Source organism: Megalobrama amblycephala, linkage group LG7 (genome assembly GCF_018812025.1).
Source record: "Megalobrama amblycephala isolate DHTTF-2021 linkage group LG7, ASM1881202v1, whole genome shotgun sequence".
Lineage (NCBI taxonomy): Eukaryota > Metazoa > Chordata > Actinopteri > Cypriniformes > Xenocyprididae > Megalobrama > Megalobrama amblycephala.
Window position 1 is genome coordinate 38,455,174 of NC_063050.1, and position 16,673 is coordinate 38,471,846.

General features: G+C 35.9%; 2 protein-coding genes across 3 annotated transcripts in view; one reads left to right on the plus strand and one right to left on the minus strand.

Moving 5' to 3' along the window:
- The window catches only part of camk2d2 (calcium/calmodulin-dependent protein kinase (CaM kinase) II delta 2), a 67,652-nt gene extending 53,938 nt beyond the window's left edge, over window positions 1–13,714 (minus strand). The window contains exon 1 of one of the 2 annotated variants that reach the window (XM_048197344.1): window positions 13,506–13,714. The gene's annotated coding sequence lies outside the window, so the exon portion shown is untranslated. Of the gene's footprint in view, window positions 1–13,486 lie in introns of both variants that reach the window. The other variant, XM_048197345.1, reaches the window with a different exon arrangement.
- Window positions 13,357–15,755, plus strand: cxcl8a (chemokine (C-X-C motif) ligand 8a). Its single transcript, XM_048197357.1, has 5 exons — window positions 13,357–13,390; window positions 14,767–14,940; window positions 15,088–15,220; window positions 15,350–15,436; window positions 15,543–15,755. Exons 1-5 carry the CDS (start codon window positions 13,372–13,374, stop codon window positions 15,553–15,555), a joined length of 426 nt encoding a protein of 141 aa, XP_048053314.1. The 5' UTR covers window positions 13,357–13,371; the 3' UTR covers window positions 15,556–15,755.
- Window positions 15,756–16,673: the final 918 nt, after the last annotated feature.

Here is a 16,673-nt window from a genome sequence, read left to right on the forward strand (position 1 = left end):
AAAAAAACATACAGTGCATGTCATAGACTGTAAAAAAGGGTGTCTGTCTGCTGAAAATATTAAAACTACAGTTACATTTACACCCTTACAAGTGTATTTGGACATTTTCTACCATATGATGGCTGAGGCAGCAGCACGTGCCCAGCGCGTGACACTGTTTTCACGGTAACCTGATCAACACTGTAAATGGAATTCTACAAAACTGAAGTAAAAACACTTATTAAATTTAATCTTATGAAAAAAAGAAAAGAACATTCTTAAGAGAAGTTTTTGAGAATACAAAATAGTTACCTTTTTACTTAAGTTTGAAAATAAGAAGAAATTAGCAGTTAAGAAGAATTTTATTTTTAAGAATGTTTCGTGAATCCGGCTCCTGGTTACCGAGTCTGATTTTCTAACCATTAGGCCATGACTGCCCATAATCGTTAATGTTAGCAAATTATCTGATTTCTGTATATTTGCAATAACCAAGCTACGAAAGCTTTTTTCCACCACTGAATAAAAAAATAAAAAATGTATAATTGCGTCTTTTTATCTTGCAATTCTGTCACCTCTTTTTTACTGATATACAAAATATATACTTCATGATATAAGCTCGCAATTGCGAGCTATAAAAATATTTTAAAAAAAAACTGCAAGATATAAACTCGCAATTCTGCCTTTTTTCAGAATTATGAGTTTATATCTCACAATTCTGAATTTATAACATGCAATTGTGAGTTAAGTCAGAATTATTATTATTATTATTATTATTATTATTATAAAGTCACAATGGTGAGATATAAACTCACAATTCTGAGAAAAAAATTCAGTCTTTTTTTCCATAGAATTGGGCTTTATAACAATTTTATATCTCACAATTGTGAGAAAAGAAGTCAGAAATGTGAGTTTATATCTCGCAATTGCAAGAGAAATAGTCAGAATTGTGAGAAAAAAAGTCAGAATTGGAAGTTTATATCTCACAACGCACAATTGTTACTTTATAACAGGCAATTGTGAGATTACAACTCACAATTCTGACTTTATTTTTCGCAATTGTGAGATATAAACTTCCAATTTTGACTTTTTTCCCCTCACAATTATGCCATTTTTTCCTCACAATTGTGAGAAAAAAAAAAAAAAAAATTGTCAATTCTGATTTCTTTTTCAGAATTTCATGATGGAAACAAGCTTCCATACCAAGACCTCTTTAAATAGCCTTGCTATGGAAATGTCATGAATTCTTACATAGGCATGATCTTATGCCTTCTTTGAAGATAGGTTTTTATAATTCATTGTCAAAAAAAAAATAGCAGGTTTCTATTCCAATGTGACAGCTTATCCCCATTAAGGGATAAGGGATAGAGTAAAGGGATAGTTCACCCAAAAATGAAAATTGTGTCATCATTTACTCACCCTCAGGTTGTTCCAAACCTGTATAAATTTCTTTGCTTTGTTGAACACAAAGGAAGATATGTTTGAAGAACATTTGTAACCAGGCTGCTTTGGGGCACCATTGACTTCCATAGTAGAAAAAAAAATACTATGGAAGTCAATAGTGCCCCAGAACTGTTCAGTTTCCCACATTCCTCAAAATATCTTCCTTTGTGTTCAACAGAACAAAGAAATGTATACAGGTTTGGAACAACTTCAGGGTGAATAAATAATGACATAATTGTTATTTTGGGTGAACTATACCTTTTGACCCAAAATGGTTGACCTAAAATAAACTGCAACTTTTTGTTGTGCAATAGATCTTAGTCAGTGTAGAGCCATATGTAATTTTTGATAGTAATGAAAATGAGGCTTGTACTGTTGTTTAACAACTTGTTCATTTACAAAAAAAAGTTACACATTTCTATCCCTCATAGTGTAACGCGTTGCTTGCGCAGGAACACACGAAGAAGATTAAAATCAAATATGTCTTTACTTAGGAAATCCAACAGGTACTGGCATGAACGCAACACAACACAAAAACATACGAAACCAGTAGGGGTGTGACGAGACAGGTATCTCACGAGACGAGACGAGACTCGAGATTGAGTTCACGAGACGAGACAAAATTTTTACACACTATTTTTAAGAAATCCTCAATGGCGAAATACATGACTAGAAAAAATATTCTGCAGGTGTCTTTAAAATGTTTTAACTAATCATCTCGTAATGAATGACATTTCAGTTCTACTTTCTTAGTATGAATTATCATGTGCAGTAAAAGACAACAATACTCAAGTACTGTAAAAGGTTTTGCCACAAACTCAACTGACTGACTTCTCTTCTGTATGATTTCAGTCCCTTCAGGTCTTACTGTACATGATTTATGAGCTTCTACAACCTTTGACCTCCTAACTGAACTCCTTTCCCAAACTGATCATAAAAACAGTATAAATAAAAATGGTAGCACTTTACAATAAAGTCTCATTTATTAACATTAATTAACCAACATCAACTAACAATGAGCAATATATGTGCTACAGTATTTATTAATCTTTGTTTATGTTAGTTAATAGTCATTCATTGTTAGTTGATGATAGTTCACAGTGCATTAACTAATGTTAACAAATGAAACCTTACTGTTTGTGCTTAATAGGATTAAGAGAAAACTGTACAGTTATTCATTTTTTATGGTAACACTTTACAATAAGTGCAACCAAAGTGCAAATAAGATAAATTTTTTCTTTGATACAGAGCTAAGAGATGGTTACAACTACGCTGTCCAGCCTAAAATAGCTTTCATATTGAGAGATATTTGCATTCATCAGGGAGCCGCTTTCAAAATGCGGGGTATTGACATCGCGTTTGAATGCGCGCTCGCGTTTACTTTCACTTTTAGCGATCGCGCGTAACTCTGTAAATATGGAGCGGTGGCAACCCGTTATCCAACTGAATTAAATGTTTTTTTTATTTAAATACAAAGCAAAACGACAGTGGAGGTGTAATGTAAACGAAGCGGTGGCATATTCTTTCCTAATCATCCTAACACTCTGTCATGGCAACAACATCACAAGACTACTTTTCGCCTCGACGAGAAATCTCGTCACATTTTAGTCACACCCCTAGAAACCAGACAATGAACTTAGGGAAGACAGGAACTTAAATACACAGATGATTAACTAAAATGACATAGAGCTGTGATGATCTCGTTAACGTCCATGATGTTAGACTGTGGTGGGAAAACGGAACAAAGGAGCACATGTGACAGATGACAACCAAAATAAACTGAATGTGACTGCGACCGTGACACATAGCCTTGCTTTCCTCCACGTAAATTCAATATGGCATCTACACTGATTAAGGTGGAAACTTCTTTTTTTTTTTTTTTTTTTTTTTTGGGAATACAATATGGTCTCTTTTAAAGTGTCTCTACAGAAACTGACTTCCAAATATTACCATGCATGAGAAATATTCCCTGGAGTACAAAAGTGTGACAACTTGCCCCAACCTCCTTTTAATATCAAAATGAAGTGTGAGATAAAGGTTCATGTTTTAGGTTCAGACTAAAAGTTTTCTTAGATTTACAGTAGGTAGGCGATAACTACTTCTTTGTTCAAAGTGCCATTGAGACTTTCTCAGCACTGCATCATTAGAACACTATTTTACAATAATTGACCGTATTATTATAGATTGTCTGTTTCCGATTACTGCAAGAAGCCTGCACATCAGAGGCTTCCTACAAGCCAAGGTTGTTGTTGTTGTTTTTTTGGTGCCTCTGCTAGAATCATTTGTTACATTGCAACTTTTTACCATTGTTATTTTAAAAGAATAGACTCAGATCTAAATGAGATTTTTTTTTCAGACATTTTGCAACACTGGATAAACTCTTTCCCAAGGGAGAGATATTTGTGGTTTGGCACCAGTCTGTATTTTTTTTCTGCATTTCTTATTCTGCACTGCTCATTGAAATGAAAACACTTAAGATGAGATTTCTGGTGAAGTAAACAAAAACCATATGGCATGTATTTATCATGTGACTCAGACTGCTAAAGATGTGGTCAAAAAGGTTAATTATCAATAGAGCACCACTCACCCACATCTTACTTTAAATCCAAGCAGCTTTTTGTTGGTCAACGTGACAAATTTGTGTGACCAACTTGGAACAAGTGAAATTTCTGCCTTTATGCAAAACTCCCTATCATGTGGATTCCTACTGAAATGACTGAATTTTGCCCTTGAAATTTCACTGAGCAACAGTAAATGTAAACCTTCTTAATGGTAAAAGCAAGTAAGATTATGGCTATGAGCCTATTTTTGTTGTGCATGCTGTAACACATTGAAATTGGCATTAAAACGAAAGTTGCAATAGTCTTTTCATCCCAATTGTGACGTATATCTGAGTGAAACGGCTTTTCGAATCTCATCTCTCTCTGTGATCTCATGTGAGTGACAGGTTGTCCTGCATTTGTGCCAGTAAACACATCATCTGTTTTGATATTCATATTTACTCGTTTCAATGAAATGCTATTTTGCTTTCTTTTAAGTTAATGCCATATAAATGCTTGAATGCCATTTACTTGGAAAGTACCTGTAAAACTTAATATGATATTGTACTTCCTTTGTTTATGATGTAAAACAGGATGAAATGAGTTGTGATAACTGACTTTATGAAGTTAGTGTTTATAACCATCCACAAAGGTTAACGAGAGGATGCACGGGGGTGAAGAGAAGGTTTTAAAAATACATGCAGAGATAAAAATGACGAAGACTACGATTAGGAATTGTATGTATGTCGTATGTTATTTGTATTTAAACAGCAGTATTGTATGTGTATGTGTGTTGTATGTTTGCCAAGACAAATTTCTTTCGGGGCAATAATGTCAATCTTATCTTATCTTAAGAAGGAGAAGAGTGTAAGACAAATGACAAATAGCACAGGAGAAGGCGGAAGGACATCCGACTATTGGACATGAGTCACAGAGATTGATACTGAATTGGAATTCCACTCAAAAAAGTATAAAAAGGACAACCCTTAACAGAATCTCCAAGTTTCACTGGTGGTAGTGTTTTATTTATAAATATATATATATATATATATATATATATATATATATTTTTAGCAGTGACGGAAAAAATCTGCAGCCCGTCCGTCATTTTGACAGATTATGTAGCTTGTAACTGTAATTCCCACCGCTGTCAAGTAGGTGGTGAGTGCGCTCCAGTGTGGCAGCAGAGCGCGAGTTCAGTCTCCAGAATAAAATGAAAACGGTGCGCTTGTTTACACACAGACGAGCTAGTTTAAGTCAATTTTATAATAATAACACTGGCGGTTGTTGGTCATTTACCACCGCGGTAGTAAAAAATATGCCACCGTCACAGCCCTATCCAATATTGCTGTTTAGTTTAATTACAGAGCTATTAACTGATTTTAAGTTTTATGTAGAGCTGGGACAATAAATCGATTCATCTCGATTCGTGGATCGAGATGAGAATACATCCTGATTTTCTGTCGAATTGATTCTGAGCTCAGTTTTGAACAAAAGATGGCGCTCTAGGCTAGATTTTAACTGCACGGTCAAAAGCAAACGAAGAAGAGTGCTCGTGCTTTCGGCTCAAGCGGCAACCTCCCCCAGTTTCTCTTGAAGCTAAGTGACTTAAACTGCAATTCATCAACTGGCCGCTAGGGACAGGCTCCAAAAGAGAGCAGAATCTCATTGAGCCCCATGTTAAAATGCCCAACTGTACAGTAGAAAAAAACATGTTTACAGCCTGGTACAAATTGTGGTTTTGGTCTATACAGCTAATTTTGCCTTTCATGGCAACTGTGAGGGGGGTGAATTTTTTTATAACTCATCCATTTAAATTATATTAAGCCTTAAAGTTCTGCATAATTAAGGGCGTGGTCACTTGAGTGACAGGTGGATTGCCGCTCCTGTCACCACTAGCTGTTTGTCTGCTGCCGTCACATCACCTCAGCTCCACCCACGTCTCTCCTCTTTGCCCATCATTTCTCAATTCAACGATTTATAGTCCCAGCCCTATTTTTTGCATTAACTGCTTTGTATTTTAATTAATAAAATAAGTTTTTTTATTGTTATGATTGACTCCTGTCTGAGAGACTTTACATATAACTACAAACTGAGCCTGAAAAAGAACAACCACAAAGGAGTCTTCTATGTCATTCCTGAAGAACTTTAACCTGCGGGCAGGTGAGTGCTTTATGGTTTAGACTAGATTTGACTATCCTTATCCTACCTGAATAATCATAGGGTTAAAGGTGTAAGATAAAGACACACCAGGTACTACTTCTCCCTTTACTACTATGCTTGTGCTCTCCATACAATTATAATGTGGTTAGACCACACATTTACACACTCCACTTGGATCCAAATGGAAAGAGAAGCATGTAGTCCATATGATATCGGGGCAGTGATCTTGTCTCCCAAAAAGTTAGCTTTGTTGGCGAAGTTAGTCTATAATCATAACGGTATAATTCACAGTACTATTCGCATTTGGAAGCAGATCAAATCAAAATTTGAAATAAAGTCCTTATATTTCCTCTTACCAGTTAGAGGGAACCCCTCATTTACTCCTACTATGGCATGCAACGTCAACTGGCGGCCCGCGGGCCAAATCCGGCCCGCCAGAGATTTCCATCCGGCCCCCAGAATAATACTGAATTCAGGAATAGCCTTGTAAGAGGAAAAAGTTTAGGTCTGGTCCGAATACCATTTTTTGATGAACATCGACTATTCGAAGCTTCGGAGAGAGGGGCTGAACATATTTTTCTCTCTAATAAAGGCAGGAATCTGTGTCTGTATATCCGTTTGCATTTTTATTATTTCGAGAACCGTTCTCGAGAACCGGGAGTGCAGTGTCGCATTTGGTGCAATATAGATGGACACGCGAGACGCGACACATTCAGAATTAATAAACTTTTAGTAAACTACAGTTAGAGCAGCGCGAGCGGGAAGCGGCGCACCTCACGCGGGCAGGGCTTATGCTCCGAGAACGGACACTGCACTAGTGATATAAAACGCACACACACAGGTCTGTTAAATTAAGCAATACTTTTAAGGTAGTCTAATAATTTTCTGACTAACAAATTGACACAGAAATTTAAACAAAGAAAAACGAAATTAAGTTAAATTAAAAACGAGATTAATTTAGATTGATAATAACGGGTAAAAATGCTAATACATTTTGTCTATTATTCTATTTTCCACAATGTCAAAGCAACAAAACACAAGCTCAGACATGCACAAACTCCGCTGTTCTGCGCTCTAGCCAGAGAACACTCCCGTTGCTGGAACACGCGTCGGTTCTATTTCTAGCATGCACGCGTTTTCTGCGTGGCTCGAGCGCGCCTGAGACGCGTGTCTCAGTGTGCAAACTCCAACCTGTTAAATATGGGAGCCGAAATAAAAACGGACACGCCACGCAGCTGAGTCGCTCACCCAGCCAGTGTGTCGCCGGCCTTATTCAAGGGGGAATGAGAACCGTTTTTTATTTTTAATCTAACGAAACAAAAAGCCTTCTGAAAAGTAGCTTGTGCCATAGCCTGCCTTCAGTCAAGAATGACGATAAACGCGTTCTCTCATTGAACATCTTTTATTGTTTCACGTGCTCATTTTTTCACAAATGTCAAAATTTTCCTTGCCTGGGATTTGCGCACAATTGCGTTACAGTGATGGACAGCTTGAAAGCCTCACAAATATGAAGCCTAAAATATCGCTATCGCCCCCTGGTGGCTTGCTGCAGTACAGGTAATATGTAAAAAATAACATAAATTTGGAATTAGAATTAGTATATCAAATAATAACATACAGTATTAGGATACAATTCGAATTTTATTTTATATTACGAGTATCTGGCCCTTACAGTGTCTGCAGTGAAAAATTCTGGCCCTTGGACAAATATAGTTGATGACCCCTGTACTATGGACTCCGTTTTCATATAGTGGAGAGATTTAGGTATCCAAACCATTGGTGACTTATTCATTGATGATTTATTTACCTCCTTTAGCCAGGTCAAAGACTATAGATACAGAAAGACAGTTCACTCCTATTAGTTAAAATAGGAGAAACTGCAACACGCAAAATTACATCCTGCCTTCTAAGTAAAAGAGGCAATCGTTGATTGATAAAGTCATTGCGTCACTGCAGCTGCCGATAGAAACTCCGGTTCCCATAGAAACCTGAGACTCACACTTAGGACTGCACATGTGTAGTTGCTCATCCAGCCTGAAAAATATGCTTTTAATGCTATTTGATCATAAGAAACAACATTTATGGAACAGTTCATGTCAGATTTTGTTGCTGATTTGAAATATGTTATTTAATAGTGAGTTCGCCAAGCAGTTTTTGAGATTTCAGGATTCCTCCATTCAAATAGATAGGACTTGATCTTGGCACGAAATGCTTGAAATAGCTGCCAGGAGGCGTTGCAAATATGGCCCTTGAGTGAACAGACTTTCCTTGAAAGGGACTTTGGCCTGGTGCAGACACAAAACACGTTTTTTAGGTATTTGCAGATCAGGGATTATTTTAGGAAGCATTAACCTTGTCTCGATGGGGCTTGTCCTTCTAAAGCCATATTCGGACGGGACTAGTTTCACAGGGGGACGTTAGAGAAATTTCTGTTTCACAGACGTACTTTGAGATTTTAATCCCGTCTGAATCTGCCATGTCTGTCTTTTTCTCACACGACCTCTGTAAAAATTCCAGAGCAAATTACCTACTGTTTTTCGTCAAACTCGGCGGTCCTCAGAGAAATCTAATCCCGTCCGAATCATTTCTGCACTTAATTACATAACGTGTAAATTATATAAGTTCAAACTTTTTATTCCAGTGGGTTTATTATAAGAACCCAGTTCTATTAAATCATGATGATAAATGTATGTTTAGTTTTTTCACACTACAATTTTTATAAAATGTTTACAAAACACTAAATGTGTTAGGACGTTTTACTTTATATTTCAAAGTGCATTCTGAACACGTGATCTTCTGAAATGCCCACATGTAAAACACAGACACTCCTACCTCGGTAATAAACACGGAGATGTTAGTCCCGTCCGAATCCGTACATAAAATCACAGACGTAGGTTGATAAGAATTGTTACTCAAACGTCGTTTGGAAAACTAGTCCCGTCCGAATAGGGCTTATGTTCGATGAAATTTTAGGGCTTAGATATAGGGTCAGTCACATGATATCTTTACTCTATACCTTATTATTATCCAAAACTTTCCTTCTACACAGAGTAAGATTACAAAGGGAGCATGAAGTAGGGGAGGAGATCAGTGACAAGCTCTGGGTCAATGCACTAGAGAACATTATACATCCTCTGTTAACTCCAGGCACTGACGTATTCAATTTAGGATTACTCATTAACTTTATTATGCTAAAACAAAACTACATAGATTCTGTCTGATATGTTACATGTTGAGTTAGAGTCTCATCCACTTATGGTTATATTTAGTGCTTCAGATAAACTCAGCTCATTCCAACAGTTGTTGTCTTATGGGCTTATTATTGCAAAAAAATGAATACTAAAGTTTCAGAAAAACACTGAAGTCCCCTCTGTTAAATTATGGCTGGAAGAAATGGTAAAATTATTACATCTGGAAAAAAAATTGTTTCTTTTTGTTAAAGGATTAGTTTACTGTCAAATGAAAATTACCCAAAGCTTTACTCACCCTCAAGCCATCCTAAGTGTATATGACTTTCTTCTTTCTGACGAAACACAATCTATTATATTAATAAATATCCTGAGGCATCCAAGCTTTATAATGGCAGTATGTGTTACCAAACGAGTATGAGCTGAAGAAAGTGTCTCCATTCACATTTGTCCATCCATCCATCATAAACATATTCCACATGGCTCCGGAGGGTTAATAAAGTCCTTCTGAAGTGAAGGTAAAAAAAATCCATATTTAACAAGTTATGAAGTAAAATATCTAGCTTCCACCAGACCGCCTTCCGTATTCTTCAGAAAGCTTACGCTGTACATCATACGCCTTCCCTATTCAACTTACGGATGCGATGCCAGTTTCGTTTTTTCTGTAATTTGAACATGGAAGGCGGTCTGGCGGAAGCTAGATATTTTACTTCATAACTTGTTAAATATGGATTTTTTTTACCTTCACTTCAGAAGGACTTTATTAACCCTCCGGAGCCATGTGGAATATGTTTATGATGGATGGATGGACAAATGTGAATGGAGACACTTTCTTTAGCTCATACTCGTTTGGTAACGCATACTGCCATTATAAAGCTTGGATGCCTCAGGATATTTATTAATATAATAGATTGTGTTTCATCAGAAAGAAGAAAGTCATATACACCTAGGATGGCTTGAGGGTGAGTAAAGCTTTGGGTAATTTCTAGGGGTGTGACGAGACGGGTATCTCACGAGACGAGACGAGACGAGAGATTGAGTTCACGAGACGAGATGAGACCAGATTTTTACACACTATTTTTAAGAAATCCTTAATGGCGAAATACATGACTAGAAAAAATATTCTGCAGGTGTATTTGAAATGTTTTAACTAATCATCTTATAATGAATGTCATTCAGTTCTACTTTCTGAGTATGAATTATCATATGCAGTAAAAGACAACAATATTAAAGCACAGCAAAAGGTTTTGCCACAAACTGAACTGACTGACTTCTCTTCTGTATGATTTCAGTCTCTTCAGACCTTACTGTACATGATTTATGAGCTTCTACAACTTTTGACCTCCTAACTGAACTCCTTTCCACAAACTGATCATAGAAATAAAAACAGTATAAATAAAAATGATAACACTTTACAATAAGGTCTCATTTATTAACATTAATGTATTAACCAACATCAACTAACAATGAGAGCAATATATGTGCTGCAGTATTTGTTAATCTTTGTTTATTTTAGTTAATAAAAACAGTCATTCATTGTTAGTTCATGATAGTTCACAGTGCATTAACTAATGTTAACAAATGAAACCTTATTGTTTGTGCTTAATAAGATTAAGAGAAAACTGTTATTCATTTTTATGGTAACACTTTACAAGTTGAAACCATAATCGCACTCTCTCAATATTCAAAGTGCAAATAAGACCAACTTTTTCTTTGATACAGAGCCAAGAGATGGTTACAACTACGCTGCCCAGCCTAAAATAGCTTTCATATTGAGAGATATTTGCATTCATCAAGGAGCCGCTTTCAAAATGCGGGGTATTGAAATCGCGTTTGAATGCACGCGCGCGTTTACTTTCACTTTCAGCGATCGCGCGTAACTCTTTAAATATGGAGCACCGGCAACCGTTATCCAACTTAATTAAATGTTTTTTATTTAAACACAAAGCGAAAGGACAGTGGAGGCATAATGTAAGCGTAGCGGTGGCACATTCTTTCCTAATCATCCTAACACTCTGTCATGGCAACATCACGAGACTACTTTTCGCCTCGACGAGAAATCTCGTGACACGAGATCTCGTCACACCCCTAGTAATTTCCATTTGAAAGTGAACTAATCCTTTAAATAATCTGGATCATGATTATAAACACAACAAAGCTGTGAAACCGGACTAGTGAGAAGATGAGTTAATGTCCCCGACTACCCTGTAGTCCCATTTAGCCACTTGATAGCAACCACCTTTTACAAGAAAAGCAAAAAATTCACAAGAGGGTATTACTGATGTATTTTATGTCAGTAAATAAAACGTGAAAATATCTTGAGCTTGTTTTCACCACAGACCACCACAAGCATTTAACCAAAAACCAATTAAAAAAACCCACTGACTTCAGGACTATGGACCCGGAAGTGCTAAATGCTAACTCGTTTCTAGGTTTTGGTCTAGGATTTCTAGGTTCAACTCAACCCTGCAGGCACACTGGCCATACCAAACTTTATATATCTGTGCAGCACAGGTGTTACATGTGCCCTGGGTCTGTGCTCTATTCTCATTATATGGACTAATATAACTAATCACACACACTCTCAAAAAAGATGTGTTAATTAATAACACATTTTGTGTGTTATTTTTTATGACACATTTTGTGTCATTTTGTGTACATAATTGGCACAATTTGTGTAAATATAACACATTAGTGTGTAGAAAATGAGCAGGAATAACACATGGTTGAGTTAAAAGTAACACAAAATGTGTTGTCCTTAACTAGACAAAACTTGTGTTGTTTTTTACACATCTGTTTTAAAGAGTGCACTCACACCTGTTTCCCATCAGTGACACTTTGTAAGCTGCACTCAAACACACACACATTGCTGAGTATTGTTTAGGCTTGTATCCAACCTTGTCTCTGTGTTCCGTGTTCCTTGCCTGGCCTGTGTTTTTGACCCTGGACTGATACCTTGTTGATGATCGTTTGCTGCCTGCCTTGACCTTTGCCTGTGTATTGGACTACTCTTCTGCCTTGCCTTCCTGTTTCTGTTCGCTGGTGTTTTACCTACTGCCTGTACGACTACGCTCTTATGAATAAAGCCTGCACGTGGATCTCCAACTCCATTGTCCCGTCCCATCTGTTACAGCAGGACTGCTTAAAATTATTGACACGTTACAGTGATAAAGAAACATGCATGAATGAGAATATAAAGCACAGGACGTGCTTGATGTTAAAGGTGCCATCGAACATTTTTTAACAAGATGTAATATAAGTCTAAGGTGTCCCCTGAATGTGTCTGTGAAGTTGCAGCTCAAAATACCCCATAGATTTTTTTTTTTATTAATTTTTTTAACTGCCTATTTTGAGGTATAATTAGAAATGCGCTGATTCAGGCTGCGGCCCCTTTAATTGCTTGTGCCCCCTCCCAAGCTCTCGACTCTATCATTGCATAAACAAAGTTCACACAGCTAATATAACCCTCAAAATGGATCTTTACAAAGTGTCATGCAGCATGTCTAATCGCGCAAGTATGGTATTTATTTGGATGTTTACATTTGATTCTGAATGAGTTTGATAGTGCTCCGTGGCTAACAGCTAATGCTACACTGTTGGAGAGATTTATAAAGAATGAAGTTGTGTTTATGAATTATACAGACTGCAAGTGTTTAATAAAAAAAAAAAAGCCAATGCCCTGGAAAAAAAAAGCCAATGCCCTGGAAAACTACCCACAACACCCTATCTATAACACTATAGTGACTTATGCATTGCCTAACACCACTCACACTACTCTACTGTCTTCAGAAAATGCAACATTTTAGTTTATATTTGACTGTTTAATGCATTCTCATAGGTTCATTTTCAACAGCATATTGTGCAATGTGTTCAAGTAGATGCACTAGCAGTCATAAATTATACATTTTCTCAGTTACAATAACAAACAATTCTCACACTGTAACGTTACGCAAATAAGCAAAACTGACAATAACCAGTGACAACCTCGGCATGTACTGTATAAACATAGGCTAGTGCTGAGCTAATTATTCGCTGCAAACAATGCTAATGCTTTAAGACAGATGAGAGGAGGAGAAAGAGGTGAGAGAAAAGAGAAGGTATATTGGTGGAAGGTACATTATACAAATCAGTAACTTTGTGTTACAAACTTTATAGGCAAAGTTAATGGATTGTCACCTGTGAGTGAGGAGGTTACCTTGGAGTCTTGTTTGGAGTTCATGACAGTTTTGTGGTGGAGTAACTGAAAGTAGCGACGATTCTGATTTCAATTTCAAAAGTATACTGTGGCTTTCCAGAAATATGCTACTTTTCCGAACAAAGTAGCAGTAATGTGACAAAACGCCACATCTGCCGTGTTGGCCTAACGTTATACGTCCACTTCCTCTGGAAAGTCCAAAATTCCAAATCATGTGAACCGGTTCAATCAGATGACTCATTTGAATCCACCAGTTGAATGAACGATTCATAGAATCATTTGTGTCCCTATGCAAAATTCTGTGCAAAATTCTTTTTTGTAGCTATATACAAAATAATATTATAATATTTATTATAATAATTTTACAAAATAATATATTAATTACATTCTGCTGTTGGTTACTATTTTTACACAGTTATATTAATATATTTCCTATGGTTTTTTCATATTTTACATATTTAATTTTAACAACATATTTAATAGATTTGTGTCCCTATACAAAATTCTGTGCTGCATTTTACACATTCTTTTTTGTAGCCATATACAAAATAATATTATTTATTATAATAATTTAAAAAAATAATATATTATTTAATTACATTCTGCTGTTGGTTACTATTTTTACAGTTATATTAATATTTACTATTTTTATTGGTGGCTAAAAGAGATCCTGGGGTTTTGCCAGATGAATGTAAATAAATAAATAAATAAATAAATAAATATGAAGGCCTATCTGTGTGTATATTGAGTTTTATTATTGGTAAAAGACATTTTGCGAAATCTCACCTGCTTGTGGTTTTTTGGACTCCAGTTTGAAAACCCTTAATTCATTTTTCTAAAAGGTCTAGTTTAACTAATAAGTTATAACTGGCTTTTGACTCAGTTTGTTTATTTATTTGGTGCAGTACTTAAGAGTGAGTGTAATTTCTATCTGCATAATCAACATTATTTATGTTCATTGCATTACTGTCCTGAAGAATTCAATAATGAATCATGTTTTTATCAAATGTGATAAATGTGATATGAATGTGATTGTATGTATTATTTTTTTCTATTGCTGAAAAACACCAAATGTTAAGCCATGAGGCTACCCACGTCAATGTGGATCACTTCTAAAATTCCTGAAGCTCATTCAGTATCCTGTCACTTTCTTAATCACATGAAATACAGAGGGTGACACGAGAAGGTTCACATACGCGTGACATCAGCTCAAACTTTCCCAAACTGATATATTGCGCAACTCCCTCTGACTCATTTCCAGGACAGAGCTTTAAAAGAGCTGCAAGCTCCACAATGTGCACACAATTCACCAACAGAGCTGAACACCTACAGCATCGAGCATCAACAATACTTGTACTTCTCATTGGCAGAATGAACTACAAAATCTTTTCAGTCTTTGTTATTGTTGCTGTGGCATTTGTGACCATTACTGAGGGTAAGTGAATTGCAAAACCAAATTCTGCTATAAAAATGTTTTTCAGGTTAATCAGTAACCATAGTTAGTACATATGCACTTTAGTAAGTCATGCATGTATGTATGTGATAACACAATATTAACTTATTCTTGTGATTTTGCTTTCAGGAATGAGTCTTAGAGGTCTGGGTGTAGATCTACGCTGTCGCTGCATTAAAACAGAGAGTCGACGCATTGGTAAACTCATAGAGAGTGTGGAGCTCTACCCTCCTAGCCCTCACTGTAAAGATACAGAGATCATGTGAGTTTACACTTAAATAATGGCATACCATTTACATATTACAAGCTTAGAATGAATCCATAATGACCCACTGAATATGATTCAATCAAAAATATGGTTCTTACTGGTTTTCCTTTATTTTTAACACAGTGCCACCCTGAAGGAAACCAAGCAGGAGATCTGTCTGGACCCTACTGCTCCCTGGGTTAAGAAGGTCATTGAGAAGATCCTTGCCAAGTAAGTTTGTTTTGGGATAATAATGATGAAAAAGTAGAAATTATAAGGTCTCATCATATTTGTCATGGAAATAATGCCTCTAAATAAATGTCTTTTTGTTTTGCAGCAAAGCACCGTGAATATCTGAACCATCTGAGATGTTGAGCCAGACGATATGCATTATATTTTAACCTGTACTGATGGGCACCATTCTGCTTGGTTATGTTTAAAACAGTTTGTTCAATGTTTTAGTTTTTGTCAACTGTTGTTCTATATATATATATATATATTTATGTATTTATTTATTATATATTTTTTAATAAAATGTTTTTATACTACATTTAATGACATTTGTTTGTTTTTTTCATATTTTACATATTTAATGACAGAATTAGCTACTTATTTAGTTTTATTTATGCTAAAAAAAAGATGCACAAAACTCACAATTTTCATTTATATATATATATTAAAAATATATAATTAGAATTTATGATTAGATGGCTGCAATGAGCTTTCTCCTGGCTCTTCCTAAGAGTCTCCTGACTCTTCCTAAGAAAAATTAAACCAGAAAAATGAAACCACTCTCTTTTCAGTCACTTCCAAAAAAAAATTTGTGGTCATTGTTTATACAAAGTCCAATTGTTTTGAATGTTTCTTTGAAATATAACATGAGGCTTGAAGATTGCTCAAGAAAAATCTTTTAATCATTGTAAACAGAGAATTTACTCTGACTCCTGGATGTTTTTGGGTCCTTATAAGAAGAAAACACTAGAATGTGTTTTCCTTTACTTTATAATTTCATAAAATATAATTACAAAAATGATTACAAGTGATATTTAGAACTTAGTTAAACTGCCCTGGTAATGATGAAGTGGATTTAAAGTTTGTATAAAATCTGAAAGTTGATCTGTGTTTGAGCAGCTCTCCTGTCAGTCTTGACCTGCAAACTGAGCAGGTTAGAAAGGTACATCTGGCAAACTTGTTTCTATACAAGACTGCACATGTTGCCACAGATCACGTGAAGACTTGTGGCCACATCAAGAGAAAACACCATTCTGTTGCACCGTCAGGCACTCCCCCATTATCTGCCGCTAATTTCGTTGCACTTTGAACAATGGCAAGTATTTCTTTATATTACAGGAAATATTTATGGCTGTGATGTTAGATTATCAGGTCAACATGTAATAATCAATGTGGGAGTAATAAATCAATTAAATTCAACACTGTTAGTGTGTTCCAAAAAAACATAACAGACTCA